The sequence below is a fragment of the Diaporthe citri genome, assembly GCF_014595645.1.
Source record: "Diaporthe citri strain NFHF-8-4 chromosome Unknown scaffold_3, whole genome shotgun sequence".
Lineage (NCBI taxonomy): Eukaryota > Fungi > Ascomycota > Sordariomycetes > Diaporthales > Diaporthaceae > Diaporthe > Diaporthe citri.
In genome coordinates, this window is record NW_025064848.1 from 5674543 (window position 1) to 5691316 (window position 16774).

At 48.5% G+C, this 16774-nt stretch overlaps 4 protein-coding genes across 4 annotated transcripts; 2 read left to right on the top strand and 2 right to left on the bottom strand.

Moving 5' to 3' along the window:
• Window positions 1–413: 413 nt before the first annotated feature.
• Window positions 414–1215, bottom strand: INS49_009078 (uncharacterized protein; the record flags this gene model as incomplete). The annotated part of the gene is made up of 2 exons (XM_043169815.1): window positions 414–482; window positions 547–1215. 2 exons carry the CDS (start codon window positions 1213–1215, stop codon window positions 414–416), a joined length of 738 nt encoding a protein of 245 aa, XP_043027495.1.
• A 601-nt stretch (window positions 1216–1816) lies between these two features.
• INS49_009079 (uncharacterized protein) lies at window positions 1817–4080 on the bottom strand (the record flags this gene model as incomplete). The annotated part of the gene is made up of 3 exons (XM_043169816.1): window positions 1817–3392; window positions 3491–3728; window positions 3789–4080. 3 exons carry the CDS (start codon window positions 4078–4080, stop codon window positions 1817–1819), a joined length of 2106 nt encoding a protein of 701 aa, XP_043027496.1.
• Window positions 4081–5256: 1176 nt separating this feature from the next.
• Window positions 5257–9372, top strand: INS49_009080 (uncharacterized protein; the record flags this gene model as incomplete). Its single annotated transcript, XM_043169817.1, has 6 exons — window positions 5257–5289; window positions 5335–6441; window positions 7692–7721; window positions 7813–8214; window positions 8291–8879; window positions 9335–9372. The coding sequence occupies 6 exons, from the start codon at window positions 5257–5259 to the stop codon at window positions 9370–9372; spliced, it is 2199 nt and encodes a 732-aa protein (XP_043027497.1).
• A 3619-nt stretch (window positions 9373–12991) lies between these two features.
• Window positions 12992–14019, top strand: INS49_009081 (uncharacterized protein; the record flags this gene model as incomplete). Its single annotated transcript, XM_043169818.1, has 3 exons — window positions 12992–13382; window positions 13573–13896; window positions 13982–14019. The coding sequence occupies 3 exons, from the start codon at window positions 12992–12994 to the stop codon at window positions 14017–14019; spliced, it is 753 nt and encodes a 250-aa protein (XP_043027498.1).
• Between the last annotated feature and the right edge of the window lie 2755 nt (window positions 14020–16774).

Below are 16774 nucleotides of genomic sequence, written 5' to 3' on the forward strand. Positions count from 1 at the left end.
AAGTTCCCAGGTCCTGTAATCCAAGCCACCTTCCAGACTGCCCGGGTCTACCAGGCATTGCCACCCTGCCCAGGACCACGATGGTAGCGGTGCCATCGGAGCAATCTTGGTCGCTGTAACTTTTGGGTACCGTCGCTTTGCTTTAAGAAGTGGCTGCCAAAGAAGGGCCGAGTCGAGAAAGATCGCTGGAAGCCCGCAAATGAATCCACCACGGAAACTGGACCGCGAGAAAGCTTCTAGCACGCCGGAAAAAGCTGGTAGCATATCTTGATTGTATGTGAGTTCCCGATTGCTGTATCGACATACCAGCTCAATGTAGAGTTTGAAATCCGGGATACAAGAGAGAGAGGTCAGGTCCTGCGATTTTCCTCTGCCGGAAAGCTTCCTGTTGACTCTTTCGAGGTCTGCCTTTTCTAAGGGATGACGGCTGGTAGATGTAGGCTGGCGTACTCCGACACGCGGATCCATCTGCACAGACCAGTCTGGAGTTTCATTCATCGAGGATTGGGGCCACCGCACGTCACGCTGACAGTCCCAAAAACAGACACCATCGAGAAATATGATAGAACGTTTTGACAGCAGCTGCTCCTGAAAGGTCCACGCCCGCGAGGCCCAGTCCGAACATAGGAGCTTGCTATGTAAGTGTTGCACTGAGATATTTCCGTGAGGTAAGTGTCCGTCGTCGTTGTTGCCATAGAGACCTTCCTTGGAGGCAGCCGCTATTACGGTGAAATAGGCGCCGGAATAGATCTCGTTCATGAGAGCAACGCAATCCCTAGTGGTGTCTTCGTGCTGGACGATGCAAAGACTGTCTACCCAGAGATACCTAAGTCCCGAGAGCTGTACGAAATTGATGGCATCTCGGATGACCAACGGCACATTCTCTAAGACATGGCTGCGCAGGAAACCCTGGCGGCAGAAGTCTTTGAAATTGTCCTTCCGTAGAAGCAGCCGCTCTTCAGCTTTTGGTCTCCCTCCATCGTTGTTCGTCGCAGCAGAATTCCAAACGTAGCTGAGGGCTGCATATCTCTGGACGCTACATCCGCGGACGATGCAGCCGTCCTCGGTGTCTATAACCCAGTCTGGGATATGGTGCGGCTGTCTTCCCGTGATAGGCTCTACCTGGCATTCATCACCGTGATTCTCGTTGCAACTTTGGATCCAGCCATCTAGTTGAGTGGCATATTTCTTGATTATCGACTGCCGTGCTGCCATGGCGTGCTAGCCCGCGGGAACGTCAAAGGTCCGGGTGTGTGGGTTTGCGCGGGGTGGGGGGGACGTGATTTGTGAAGAGAACAAGGCCTCGAATGCTAATATCGAGTGAAAAAAGCAAAGAAAAACTGGAATGGAACGCGGTTATGAGCACAATTCTGAGCGGGCTAAAATCCACTTCAATAGGCGCTAGGCAGGTCTTCAAAAAGTACTAATAAATGTTTCTTTGCCCATTTCACTATCCCGAACCCTCGCTATCGCAAGTTATTCCATTTCACTATACCAAAATCATTGAGCATGAGACCACGGCCAAAGGTAGTTCGGGCCTGTTAATGAGACCGGTTACGGGTACCTTCATCTCTAGTAGCGCAACTACATTGTATACTCTCTGACAACTCTTGCAACCAGTCACAGCCTAAGCCAACTGCAATAGCATGTGAGTCATGGCCGCTTCCATCGTAGCTTGGTATTAGGTACAGCCAAGCCTTGTTCCACCCTGAAACTCGGCATCTTCAACGACTCTAAAGACAGCGGTACCTTTTACTGACTCCCAGTTCCAGGTCAGCAGGGAATAATACAATGAATTAGAGCGTGAAAAAAATGACTATACTCCTACAGGTACGGCCACAGCAGCTTTGTTGGGCTTCTCGTTCGCAACGCTCAGAAGCTTTAATAAAAGGTTCATCTGAGGATTCTCCTCCCCTGTGACACGTTCCAGTCTCCTAATCTCATCCTCGATCTCGTTCTCCAACTTGTTCAACAACTCCCAGCAAGCCTCGAAACATCCCGCCTCTTGCAAGTATTCGATAATCTGAACTTTTGCAGCACTGGGCATCGGACCTGAGCATCCGGTCCTCTGCCGGAAGAGACCCATGATCCGGTCGACATATTCGGGGCTGTTCTCAAGGCAGTGGATAATGAGATAGGAGAACTTTCCCTCGTCCAAGTCCTCGCACCAACCCTTCTTGTTGCTGTATTCGCGAGAGTTGAGGTTCAGGTAGTCATCTCTGACTTGGAAGAAGCGGCTGACCATGGATACTAGAGCATCGCAGACGAAAGCCGTACTGGGTCGAGGGCTGAGGGCCTGCATCATCCTCACCAACATCCTGAAAAGTCCGCCGGTCTTCAGGTCGATCATGCTGAAATACTCAGCCTTCGTCGGCCACTTCAGGTTGTATTTCCAGTAAAGATCCCAGCTTTGGCCGACGTGCAGATCCTCCAACTCCTCGAGAAGCACCGTCATCAACGCCGCGTTGCCGGTAGCTTGCACTTCTTGCACCACGCGTACGTACAAGAAGGTGGCACTGTTGATGGACTGAGCCTCGCCGTAGATCAAATGTGTTGCTGTCTTGCCGCGCCGCATAGGGGAGTTATCTTGGATGTCGTCGAGAATCAACGACGAGTTGTGGAGGAGGTCGATGACGCGCTTGACTACCGCAAGCTGAGCGGATGGGATCTGGAACCATTGGTTCATCGCATCGATCAGAGAAGAGCGCACACCCTTCGACGGCATGCCGCTGACGTAGTTGATAGGCTCGTTGATTGCCCTCTGACACAACTTCGGGACGTCAAAGTAAGAGCGCTTTCCGGGCTCTTCTGAATGTGAGCTTTGGCTTGTGATATCGGTCTGGTTGCCCGAAGTCGCATCCATGAATTCATCGCAGTCGGTGCTGACGGTACTTCTGACGGAGCTTGTCCGTGTGTTGTCGTCGATCTTGGCAATTAAGGCCTCAACATTAACATCGGTTGGCTTGGCCTGCTTCGTCCGCGGGTTCGTGGGCAGGTGATATCGAGGAGAGTTGGCACTCCAGAAGCTCACACCAGCCGCCATTGACCCTGCAAGCTCAACCCTCTTACGCAGGTACAGACGTGCTGTGGAATGACTGTCGTAGAATTGAGCCCGCAACCGAAGGTACTCGGCCTCATACCCCAAAATCAAGTCTCTGATGCGATCCTTGCCCTCCAGGGCCGAGATTCCCTCCTTCCTCATCAGAACTGCGACAGCGTTGGTCAAGTTGTCGATCTTCTGATCTGCCTGGAAGTATTCAATGTCCCAGCTCCAGTAGTCGTTGTTAAGCATGGCGGCCTTCTCAGCAGCCCAGACGAGAGGACGGATGAGCTTCTCCTCGTCATCTGAAAGCTTCTCTCCAAGGCCGAATACGGTCTTTGTCCAGTAGATGCTGCTGATGTTAGTCGAGCCAAAACATTTATCAGTGACACTTACTCAAGACCCGCACTGAGTCGTCTGAAATGAAGATAATCCTCCATTGTTTCCCACTCAACGCCAGCCGCCAAAGGTGTCCAACCAGCCTTGCAGCTCTTCACGAGGTCCAACCCGAGTGCTGGGTCTAACCTCATGAAGTCTAGCATTACCCGGGCGACCAGCTTCTTCTTCTTCATGGACTCCAGATCATGGTCACGCTGGGGTGTTTCCCCGAGTGAATCTGTCATCGCCCCGGAGAAGCCAGTCCACTCTTCTTGAGCAACTTTATCATTTTCCACCTCCTCAGTTGCATCTACCATCCGAGTCATATGTTAACGAGACTTATCAAAGATAGATTTGGGATGAAACAAACCGTCGATTAAGAAGAAAAGATCGGTGAGGTAGGATATGGAATCCAAGCGCTCGGGTATGGTCTCGCAGTAGATCAAGGAGCAAAAGCTTCCAACGGGAGAGAACGATACGCGATTGGGGTCTATGTCTCGATTGCCCGTATGATCTGCCCAATCCTTGAGCACGCGCGAGGATGATGCATTCGCGATGTCGTCTCTATTGTTAATCCTGACTGGCAGAGTTGTGAAACAACCAGTCTGTTTCACAATCTCCGGGTCGATGGCTGTGGAATATTTCCACATTTCCTCTGCCATTTTTAAACTTTTTCGACGAGAGACTGATGTAAACTTGGATATGGCAATGAGCTCTGAGAGTGAATTTCGTGTTTGAATGCACTGTCTTTGTATCCCAATAATTCATTAGGATAGCATCACACATAAGTATTGTATACATGAGTAGTGACCCTTGAAACCGTATTATGGGGCTCCTTCCCATCTGGGTGTTTCCATTCTGGATTCTGTCAGATATCACGAATCTGCCGACGCATTGTGATAGTCGAGATGACTCAAGCATCACGGTCGGTATATCTATGATAGGAGATCGAAATACTCATCTACGGGATTAAATATGACTCGTACGCTACACGCTGACCTCTAGCAAAAATATCTCGCGTAGAAAGTCTGCCCTGGTTCAGTCCTCTTACCGAGCTCAACTTCCACACCAACCCTGTTGTGAATCATCGCGACCACAACTGAGGGTTGACAGAAATAACTATGCACAGCCTCATGACTTGCCCTTCTCGCTAATGATCATTGGGCAGTCTGAATCGTACCGTGGTTACGGTTTCATTTATAGTCGAATTCCTTAGAGAATGCTACGCTTTACAAGGTCCGCGATTAAGTTCTTGCTCAGTACAAGTTTCAATCAACTTCTTTGTGGGACTATGGAGGGCCAAGTACCAATTGGCCCCATAAACGCGAGAAGCGAACCACACGGTGAATATTTAAACCCACTTATTTACCGCGTTTAACGCTGAACTATATACAAATACAGTGCATCGCTTGCCGGCAGATCACCACGTGCGGTATCTCAGAGGCTCGCGCTGCCCACAAAAGGGGCCTCGCTTGCTGACTTTTTACCACGTGCCATTCGCCAAAGTTGTGTTCTGTGAAGAATGCATTGTTCTTGATTCGTCACCCTTGACTAGCTGCGCCTGATCGTCAATATTTCTCCATAATTAGTTGCTGATCTTGAAGACTTTTGTTAAAGCAGCATTGAGCACGAGTAACGGTCGTGCCACGACTCATGAGGGGATTGGAGATGTGCTAGGTGCTGTATTTGCATGGCCAAACAAATGACCCGGATGATGGAGTCCGCACTTCATAATCAATGATCTCGCAGGACTGCAGTCACCAATGCACGTACTGGCAAGAAGACACTGGATGCGGAGCGGTCACATAGAATCTAAGGTCTGAGAGACTCATCCGACAATGAGTTCAATGTGGCTGCTGGCCATCTGCGCCGTGAGTTACACTTCCCGATGACATTTCTTCTCTAACTAGAAGTAGTTCGTCGTCTACCGACTGTCCATCATTCTATACAACCTTTTCATTCATCCTCTGAGAAACTTTCCCGGGCCACGGCATTATGCCGTCTCATGGCTTCCAAAGTTCTATCGACAAGTCTACAGAGCTGACTACTGGAGGCACGCCAAAACCCTCCATGAAAGGTACGGCCCGGTCGTGAGAGTCGGGCCGAACGAACTGTCATTCTCGTCGGCCCAAGCCCTGGAAGACATATACGGCCTCAAGACCAAGGGAAAACCCGAGTTCCCCAAAGATGCAGTGTTCTACGACGTACGGGGCACACCGCTGAACGACTCCATGATCTCAGCCGACCAGCCCACACATCGTGCCCTGCGTCGCCAAGTCGCACCCGCCTTCTCGGAAAAGGCACTCAAGTCCCAGGAGCCCATCATCCAGAGATACGCCGACATGCTCGTCTCGGAGCTTCGCGAAAGGGTCGGCCGAGACGTCGACATAGTCGACTGGGTCACGTTTGCTACTGCTGACGTGATGGCTGACCTGTCTACTGGCGAATCACTGTACTGCATGGACAAGGGCGAGATGGATCCCTTTGTCGATATGATCTTGAACGTCTCTCCCTTCATCGGCCTTCTGCAGCTCTTCAACAGACTGCCCGTGACCAAGTTTCTGTACAAGCTAGTTTCGAGTCAGAAAGGGCTGAAGACGTGGCTTGAAACGGTCGACATCGTTGCACAAAAGGCCGAGAAGCGGGAGAAGATGGGCAACGACCGGCCTGACTTCATGACGCTGATCTGGGCGGAGAACAACGACAGAGAGTCATGGACGAGGGACAAGATCATCAACTTTGCGCAGCTTCTGTTTTTTGCTGGGAGCGAGACCTCGGCTACGACCTTGTCCGTCGTGATCTTTCACCTTCTGACTAACCCTCACGCGTACAAACGGTTGGCCGACGAGATTCGGTCGATTGAACGCGATGAAGAAATCACGTTCGCTAGATTGGCGTCCATGGAGTATCTCACGGCTTGCATTGATGAAGGCATGCGCATGCGCCCAGTAGTCGCCGCCGTGATTCCGCGTGTTGGCCCTCCTGGTGGCGGGATGGTCGATGGCTGTTTTGTTCCCGAAGGGGTGAGTGCCTATTACCATGCAAGCTGGGCCAGTGAGCTAATTAACGTAACTAGACTACCGTTGGTGTGCCACAATGGGCAGCACATCACATGGACTCCAACTTCTCAGACCACACCTCCTACTTGCCTGAACGGTGGTTAAAGTCTTCAGCGGACGACCCTCGATTTGCTGCAGATCAGAAAGGAGCCTGCCAACCCTTCTCAAAGGGTCCTAGAAATTGTTTGGGGAAAGGGTGAGTGAGAAAATTACTGGTTTACTGGCTTTAAAATGCTGACGATTGAAACAGGTTTGCCTATGGAATGATGCGCATGATTTTAGCAAAGCTCATATGGCATTTTCATCTCGAGCTTAAGCCTGAAGATCATGATTGGGACACAAGGCCAAACTTTACTTCTGTTGTCTTTTGGGCAAAACCTAAGATGCATGTTAAACTTACGTTGGTTAAGAACTAAATCATATAAGAATGTGTATATAGCAATAGCTCCGCGTGAATAGAATTCATCAACGGGGAAGCTAGTCCGCGGCCCTATTCAGAGTGGCTCACTCCTCGTAGATATACAGTATCAACAATGTCTATTTACAGCACCCGAGAATGTCAGATGTGTGCACAAGAAATGGGGGCCGAAAGACCTGGACGAAAACGGGCAAAATCCGGAGTGATCAGGGCGTCGCACGATCATTAAAAGTGTGCAAAAGCGAAGATCGCCACCGTGGCTTAGAAGTAAAGCTGAACGGAGGTGGTCAGCTCATAGCACCCCGAAACAAGCGGCGCGGAGCGGCATGAAGGCGTTGCTGCCTGCGCGAAGCAAAGACAAAACAAAAATTCCCTCCCCCACGCAAACATTAGATCTGCATTGCATTACATCTTCTCCGCTCAATCTATACGTCAAGTATCTGATATGTTCACTATGTCCGCCCCATTATACAGGAATGATGTCTGGAATACCCTCGTTGACAATCGGAATAACCTGACGGCATTGAAAAGGATCGAGGCCCCACATTGGGTCTCAGCCGCTGAGTTTCGCGGAACCATGGCCATATTGCAAAGCTGTATTTTGACCATCGTAGCTTGTGTTTATACGGCGCTTCATATGAATGTCTTGGAAAGTTCAAGGAGCACATGGGGTCAGCTGCTCCACAAAGTCAAGTGGGTAATTATTGCGTTACTTGCGCCAGAGCTCGTGCTGGATTGTGCAGCCGGTCAACTTCAACAAGCATTGCAATTTCGGAATGCTATGAGGAAGATGCAGGCGGAATCGACGGACGGCCACGTCAAGACAGTGAGTCTCGACCGTCGGAGATGCGTCTCGTCTTGGGTGTATTTTGGGGGTTCAAAACCCAAGTGCAAATGTTAATGGGATGAATAAACAGTTCGACATCTCCTTAACATACGCCTTCTTCGCAGTCATGGGCGGGCTCCGCGTTCCTGTCTCGGACCTGGCGCCCCTCATTTCCACAAAAGATATCCGCGGAAAGACGATTCGAGAAGAGGTTCACAAGAAGCTCACGTCTCCCGGGTCGACTATGGTGCTCACAACGATGGGCGCGCATTCGCTTGCGAAGGTGGGGATGTGGTTTTATGTCTCTGGGGGGTCCATCAAGAACAAAAGCAAGGCAAACACGATCCAGAAGGCACTGGTTATGCTGCAAGTATCCTGGATGTTCTTGCAGTGCATTGTGCGAAAGATCTACGGCCTTCCTCTAACATTGCTCGAGCTGCATACGATGGTCCATGTTTTTTGCGCACTCATGATGTATATCTTTTGGTTCAATGTAGGTTATAGTGTGTTCTTTGCATATTGAAGTCTCGCAGATCAGACAGAAAGAACACTAACCAGATCACATGTAGAAACCACTAGATGTCACCGAGCCCTCAGTGCAGTTCGAAGAACGATGGTTTAACACGCTAGCCGTCCTTCTCGAAGCATCGAGAATCTTCTCTTCTAGCATCCGAGAGGGTGACGCGATTTCTGTCGATTCCTCCAGCGACGCCAGATTAGCACGTGTGGCCGAGGTGTTTGTGCAAGAGAAGCAGGACGCACTTGCGAAAAACCGAACCCAGCCTAGCCGGAATTCATTCCTCTACAGCTACCGGGGCGGACTGATCCTCAACAGCGAGGGAGTGGTTCCCTTAGACAATTTTCCTAAATTAGCTAATGGAAGTGGCTTAGAAGCCGCCGTGGAGTCCTTGCGCGACGGTGGCCCAACAATTTTGGCGCTCACGCTCATGCTACCCGCCGCCTACGCCGGCTTCCACCTGGCCGCCTGGAGCTGGACCTTCCCCACTACAGCTGAGCAGTTGCTTTGGAAGGTCTCGAGCCTGATCATAGCGGGAACGATCCCGGCCATATTAACTGTTTGGGCGAACGGCATCGCCTTAAATTTTGTCGTGCGGAATACCGCCTTATACATTGTGCGCGTTCGAGAGCGCAATGCCAGTCAAAATGGGACAAGGAAAATGAGTTATTGGGATCGTCTGTTTACAAGCTCTTGGGATCCTCCGTTTGCAGGTCCTGGTGTTTTTTTGTTTATGTTTTCATTGGCTTTTTTGACAATTCTTTGTGTTGTTGCGAGGCTCTACATCGTAGTCGAGTAATTTATCGGTCTTAGACTCGGTCCTATTGGGGTTTACTGGACGCCATTCTGGCTAGAAATGATTCCACACGTTTGATTTGTTTTTGTTTTTTAGTTCCGGGATTGCGATTTCACTCTGAGCGAACTCTTACTCTCCTCGATCAGGATCCTACAGCATTACAGTTTAGCCTCCGTGTAGCCTCCGTGTATAAATGATTTGCTCACCTTCTAAGCTTTAATTTAGATTCTCCTTTTCTATCCTGGTCCAATCATTGATCTTCCACCAGAATGAGACAAAACGTTCTGCTAACCCCGACAGCTAACGAGGGCTACGAGGCTGTTACGAAACACTTGTAAAGGGAATAGATTAACATCGAACCGCTGGAGCAGATAGCCAATGACAACTTCGTGCCGAATGCGGCTCCGTTACTCTTGCCCTTCCATTAAAACACGGTTCCTGAATACACTGTGCTTTTATTCTAACACATTTACTATCGAATCTTAACCTGTTCTTGCTCCAGCCTGCCTTTGTAACCACCTACGAATATGAAACGCCTCGTCCACAAAGACAGCCCCTTCGAAGTCCTTCTCATAATCCACTAGAATGGCCTCTATCTCACTAGCGCGGTATGAGTCCGGGGTTGATGCTAGTACCATCTTCAAATAATCGGGAAGGAATGAGACCCCATAAGGCCGGTAGGAAGCACATCGGTCCGCTAACAAGATGATCTCGTCCACAAATACTCGGGCACCCGCTAGAAATGTGGGCTCGCTGTCCCAGTTGCGAAGTAAATAGTTCAAGCACGACGCCATTCCAAGCAACACGGCACAGCCAAAGCTATAGTTGGAACATAGCCTCCTCCCAAGGGGACCAGAGTTTGCCTCCGTCGCGGCTATTGTCGATAGTTTGAGTAGGTGAGTGGCCTTGGGAATATCTGCCCGAATAATGTTGTATACCGATCGCACCCGATGAATATCTTGCTTGGATCCATGGAGATATTCGGTCGCCTCTGCCAAGGTCCCAACCTCGAGGCCGGGGAGGGATCCCGCGTGGTACCTCAGAGGCCGAGGACTGGTGACGGTCGCATTGACGCTCCAAAACCATGGCCCTATCTGAAAATTGCCGTTGAACCAACTTGCATGGAGCTGCAAATGATAAAATTAGCTGAAATTGAAGGACACTTCACGTGAAATTGGGACAGCCTAAGATAGGAAAAGCCTGACCGCTATCTGTAGAAGACCGTAGATGTAAGATGGATCAATTTCTCCCAGCCTGTCCCGAATAGCAGCATCGCGAAATAACCTTGAGGCCATTTCACGGTGTCGGATTGACTGACTGTTGTCAATCCACCCCTGTGCATGACGAGACATCGAGTTAGTTACGCCGGGAGGGTTTCGCAAAGGTGTGAGGGCACTTTTCATTCTTACCTGACAGACACTCATGACTAATATTGTTTTCAACTTGATACCATATTGGATATCCGGGTCTTGTACCATTTCCATTAATTCTCTCAAAGCCACGCCGTAGTGATTTAATGCAACGACTTTGGAATCATTGTATTGGCGGACTCTGTACAAGGCCACCATAGCCGACACGGTAGCATCTAGAGCTGCGTTGACGCCTATTTGGCCGGGAAGTTCCGTGATTCCTTTGCCACCGAAGACACGAATGTCGTATCTGATGTCCTCTATCCCGAGAATGTGTACAAGAGAGGATGTTAACTTGCTGGTCTCGTTGCTTGGGATAACTTCTGGATGAGGAATGTGTGTATCGTCCCGATATGGCTTGAAGATCAAGCGCTGCCGACCGACTCCGATGCATGTGATGCTTAGACGTTTACATCTTCCACATTTTGGCCTCTCCTGATCGCACTGTAAACTCGTAGTTAGTTTTTCAAAGTTGAGTGGGCAGCACGGTCTGATGTCCCCAATCTTTTGATCTCTTACCCGCTTCTTTTGCCTCCGGCAAGCTTCACAGCCTAGACTGGATGGAGTTCGTGCCATAAGTCGCAGTTTCGAGGAATCTTCAATTAAATAGCAACGCAATGCCTTACAGCAGAGACAACCGGTGCGCATTAGCTAGAACAAAAACTTTGAGGTTGATCAATTCTCTGTAAATGTACAACATCGATTACTATTTGTTTGCCGGAAATGACGAAGAATAGATGCATATGTAAAATAGAAATAATGGAGTGATGTTGACAAACAATTTTCCTTTACTAGAAGAACTATGCTCCGTCATTCGGCCGAGAACTCTATCGTCCGACTTTTGAGTATAAACGAATTGTTTTTGCCACAGCAAAACTGGACTACTCCGAAGATCTGGGCAGAAAGCACATTATGTAGCAGACAGTCTACTTATATGATTATTCAGCTCGCCCATGCCAAGAAAACGTTTATTCAGTGGCTGAGATTGTCCTCCCTGAGCATTACAAAATTTCTTGGTCCTTTCCATCTTGACATTGGGCACTATCAATTCGGCTTTACTTCATCGGTAATTAGCCAGTGAGGATTCAAGAAGGAGAAGCCAAGGCAGAACTACCCGAAACTTGCAGCGTGATGATAGAGTCATCTTACTGTGTTACACTGCCAGGTCTTTCAGCTCGTGTCTGGGCCACCGGCACGCCAACGTCAGCAGAAAGGATCTGCGCATCCTAGTGTCTTGGATCTTGAGCATGATGCTCTTGGGCCGCGTAAGATTTCCAAGCAGTCAAATATCTGATGTTCCGTCGTACGTCACTCGCCCCAGTCTACACTGCTTTCTACGCGCTAAAGTCAGCTCATTGTCCAAAACTTGCCGCAGAAACGTTGGAAGCGAAGTTTCATCAGTAAAAGGTCACAGTATACGATTTGAATGAGGGTCAGCGCTGGGATCATGTGCTCTTAGAGAAGAAGGACTTTGTGGACAGCATGAATTTCGTTGCTTGTCTGAATGGCGACGCATTGTCTGTCTCGTCATCTCAACATAACTAGAAGTTCAAGAAAATATGTTGTTTGAGCACATTACAGACCTACTTGCACCAGAAGTTACCAGTCAAAATAGAACCAAAAGAGTCATGTTATATATCCAATTGAAATGATTCCCTTTCAACCAGACTCCAATGAAACTGAACCCGAGTGATTCTAGATGAGTTGACAAGACTCGACCTTTGGCTCCATACAACTCGTTCGAGGTTAGTGAAGATTCTGTGTCTGCCTGATTTCTCATCCCTACTTCGACTTTTGCTGAATTTAGTGAGAACGTGTGAAATGAATGTTTCTTATAGAATTCATCATTTGGCTGTGTGATATTTACTCCAATGAATCTTGATGCCAGCGATATGAGAAGTCCTCGGGTTTCTCCGTGGTGGTCTGAGCACCTGTGGATAAGCCACAGAGCGCACAATTTTTCCTAAAGAAGACAGTGGGACTCCACAATCAGGTCCATTATTTGCCAAGCAGCTATTTGGATTCACTTGGATTGCTGTCTTGCGCCTCAGAAGTCTTGGCGTAAGCATTCTTGCTCGGGAAGAAAGGCAAGGGTTCCCGCTAAAATCTTACGGAGCAGTAGCTGAAGAATACTGCTGGAAGCATCTTTACTAACCGTTGGGGACAGCTCACAGACCCATTGTGTCGGAACTTCGGGAGTCGTGGATCTAGCTTGGCCCTTCTGCAAAATACGTGGTGGTAAGGAAGGCAGACCGGTTGGCACCTGATTTCGAAATGACTGGCCTGTCATAAGTTGAGTCAGCTAGAGCAGAGCCTATGGAATACGCCTCTCAGCCTGACAAAGGTTGCACTTGTCTGGAAACGGAAAAATTGTGCGCTCTTAGCTGCTCGACAGCTTCAATCTTGAGCAGTATTAAAGGTCCCACGGGTCCAAAGAGAAGGAGATATTAAGTTTGTGCATTCGATCAAGCTCGTCTTATCTTCATCTTTCTCTACCTCTCTGCAATTAATTCTTCTAATTACCGAACTTGTATCCCGACTTGCCATCATGTATTCGGCCACAGTCTTGATAACTGCCGCCTTCTTGGCTGTCACTGGTGTCTTGGGCCAAAACACAACTGTTGAATGCGCCAAAGGACTTAAGATGTTCGTCTCTCGCGGCACTGGCGAGCCCATGGGCCTCGGTGCGACCGGAGCCCTGGTCGACGTCATTGCAGAACAGATCAACGGGTCCGATATCGAGGCCATTGAGTATCCAGCAACTGAGGACGACCCAGTGTACTTTTTCTCGGCGGCAAACGGCACGATTCTAGTAAAGCAGGCTATCACCAACTATGCTATAGCATGCCCCGGATCCAAGATGGCAGTTTTTGGGTACTCTCAGGTGCGAGCTTGCAACGATCCTGCAGTGAACGCACATGCTGACCGTGTCTTGCAGGGTGCTCAAATTACTACCAATACTTTTTGCGGAACGCCGCCCATTTGGGCAGCATATGCAGTCGGAAAGACCACCATCGCCGACATTATGGCATTCGCGCAGCCTATGCCGGTGAACATCAGCAAGAATGGCAAGCTCTCCGCAACACCACTTTCAGCAGTCACAATTGGCTAACAATTAACCGAACACAGTGGTATCGGTTGTACTCTTCGGCGACCCCAGCCATCGCGGCGACGCTACATACAACTATGGAAACAGCACAGGCAGCGGCATATTCTGGCGTCACGATATCAGCGCATGTGAGGCGATGGGCAGCCGTATTCGCTCGTACTGCGACTCCGGAGACCAATTTTGCTCCGTTGGCCCGGACGCGAATGCCTTGACGCATGTGACCTACCTGCGGAGACACAGCAGCGATATTGCTCGGTTCGTTGTCGACCAATACAACAACGGCGGAGCGTCAAACGAATCAGACGTCGCCGACCCTTCGCCAACTACCGGCCTTGTCACAGTCAGTGAGTCGGGCAGACATCCAGTCACGATACTGTTGGTCATGGCAACAGCTTTGCTGGTTCTTGGGCTGATTTAATTCCAAGGCAGAGGCTCCCGATTCGAGCGATAGACTCTTCAAGGAATAGCGTTGAATCCAGCAAGTCACCATATAAGGGCAAGAACAACGCTCAGGGGCGTGGGTGCATCCATTTTCCCTGTAGCCTTCTAATAGGGTCGTCATTGATGGGGATCATCTAAGTATGTAACATTTTGCGGTGGCTTATATCATGTACATTAGGAATGAGAACATGGAGCAGAAAATTTTCGTTTGGTAGTAATCGACAGTGGGAGTAACATATGAAATCCCTGGCGAGCGTAAATTAGAACGGCTCAACCCAAATGACACAGCAGATGCTTGAGAATTAGCTCCATTACATTCTTGGCCATTCAAGGCTCGGTATAGCGGTAAATTAATAAGGCCAGAGAATGGACTTTCTCTTTTTTTCATTCTTTGGCTCTCCATCTCCCACCCGCCAACCCCTTTCCCCGGTGCCTCTATCTATCTCCGTTTATCTGTTCCGTCAGCGAACCTCAACCGATAATTATCAAGAAGCTACTGTAGCTAAATCGAGCCTTTAGACCGTAACATGTGGACTGTTCCGCCCCCTTCAATGAATTCTCCTTGTCAAAATACCAAAGGACTAGCTACTGTGTTCTTACCCGAGTCTATTGACTTTCTCGTGGAGACTATAGCCGCCTGATATGTTTCATTTTTCGTTGTTATCGTAATTTTAACCCCCTGTTTTCGGCCCCGCTAGAGATTTGCAAATCGTCGGTGTTGAAGCCCAGGTGACATATCGATTTATATTAGACAACCTATTGTAATATATATCGTAAATGACGCTCTAAAATGGAAGCGTGTACAATTGCAAGTTGTATTTAAGAATAACCTTTCTACGATGTAAATAATAGCGACTGTGTTCCTCAACATCTCTCCCATCGCGATCCTAAGAAACTACTGCCATAATGAAATGTCGATGGATTTGGTTTCATATGCAGTTGTTTCTGCTTGCGGCCGCTGCGGCCCAAGTTCCTTTCCACTAATACATTCTGGCGCCTACCTCACGTGTCATCAGCCCGGTATCTATTTACCAGACCGGCGGTCGAGAATGCTCCTGCCCTCCTTACTACCACTGCTAACGCGCATCAGGGTAATCAGTCAACCTTATTTGCAGGAAATGGCTCTTATGTTACGCTGGACTTTGGCAAAAACGTGGCTGGCCGTGTTGCTTTCTAGGTTGATGCCGTCTTGGGATTAAGCAACTTTATAGGCTTTACCTTTAGCAAGTTCTTAACGTATATTAGCACTTAGTCTTGCGATGCTATGATTAATGAAGCATTTAACCTTCCTTAATGGTTTAATGATATGATACTAGGCTATTATAAGGCTGGCTATGATTTTTAATGTGGAGCTTTTCGGTATCTTACAATAGTTTAAGGCCTGACTTGGAAGGTTGCTCCAGCACTAGGTAGTTTTCAAAATATCCAGACAGGCTGGACTTCGGCAAAAACATAGCTGGCCGTATTGCTTTCTAGGTTAATGCCGTCTTGGGATTAAGTAACTTTATAGGCTTTACTTTTAGTAAGTTCTTAATATATATTAGCACTTAGTTTTGCGATGCTGTGATTGATAAAGTATTTGATCTTCCTTAATGGTTTAACGATATGATACCGGGCCACTATAAGGCCGGCTATGATTTCCAACGTGAAGCTTTCCGGTATTTCACAATAGTTTAAGGCCTGACTTGGAAGGTCGCTCCAGCACTGGGCAGTCTCCAAAATATCCAGACAGGCTTCGAAACCCCACTTGGCAGCTTTACAACAATCTGGACGAACAGTTCGAGCGGCCTTTCGGGTACTTTCGCTACACCTGATTCAACGATGGGAGAATTGAGCATTCCATTAGGCGCTGGGACAAAGAAAATGGTGCTTGAAGGACCCGGGGGTTCTCAGAAGTTTCAACTTTCGGGGTTGGCGATCGCGACTGTCACGGGTCTTCGAGGGGGCGAATATTCCATTACCATCACATAAAATCGTTTACATTGAGATGTAACCTAGGGTTTAGGTTATTTTCCACGCCTTGTCTCCGGTATTACTTGGATTTCCTAAAAACCATGATTCATAGGAGCTCTTTCAGGACCTACGTACCAGCGTAGCTACAAATAGCCGGAGTGGGGACAGAACCCAATATTGTGACGATTCAAGCCAGCCCACATTTTCATCCTCTGCCTCTTCATTCGAGGACTTATCCTAGTTCAAACTACAGAGGCAGGCTGGACCAATTCTGGCTTCAACTTGGGACCACATTTGACCCTTAAACTTATTCACAGAGGTAATACCTATTATTCGGAGCTTAGACGCTAATTAAAACCAGCCGTACATTGTCTGCTCGTTTTGCAGTTTCATCTTAGCCCCCCGGAACCGCCATGTTGCCAATTAGAGATGCAAACGTTGCACATAGGATTTTGGTGTAGATAGATGGCTTTCGGAGTTCTCAATTCTCAATCAGTACATTGTTCTCTCTCTTTGAAGTGCAGCTGCAAGATCCTATGCTGTTACTGCTATGCAATCTCTAGTGGGAGTAGCATCCTTTAGTCGACATCTTTACTGACTCTCGCAAGACGACCTAACTTCTAACTACATATTGAAAAACTCAAATATGCGTTCACAGTCGCATATTCACATATGCCGTTCGATTGTTTACTGCAATATATTGAAAAACAAGAAAAGTGATTTCATGCTCCCTAATTCTCGTAGAGCGCTCAACTGCTTATTATAATATGTTGAAAAGTCTAGTTGGACTCCTCCTAGCCGCCCATCGTATGACCGCCTCGCCTTCCA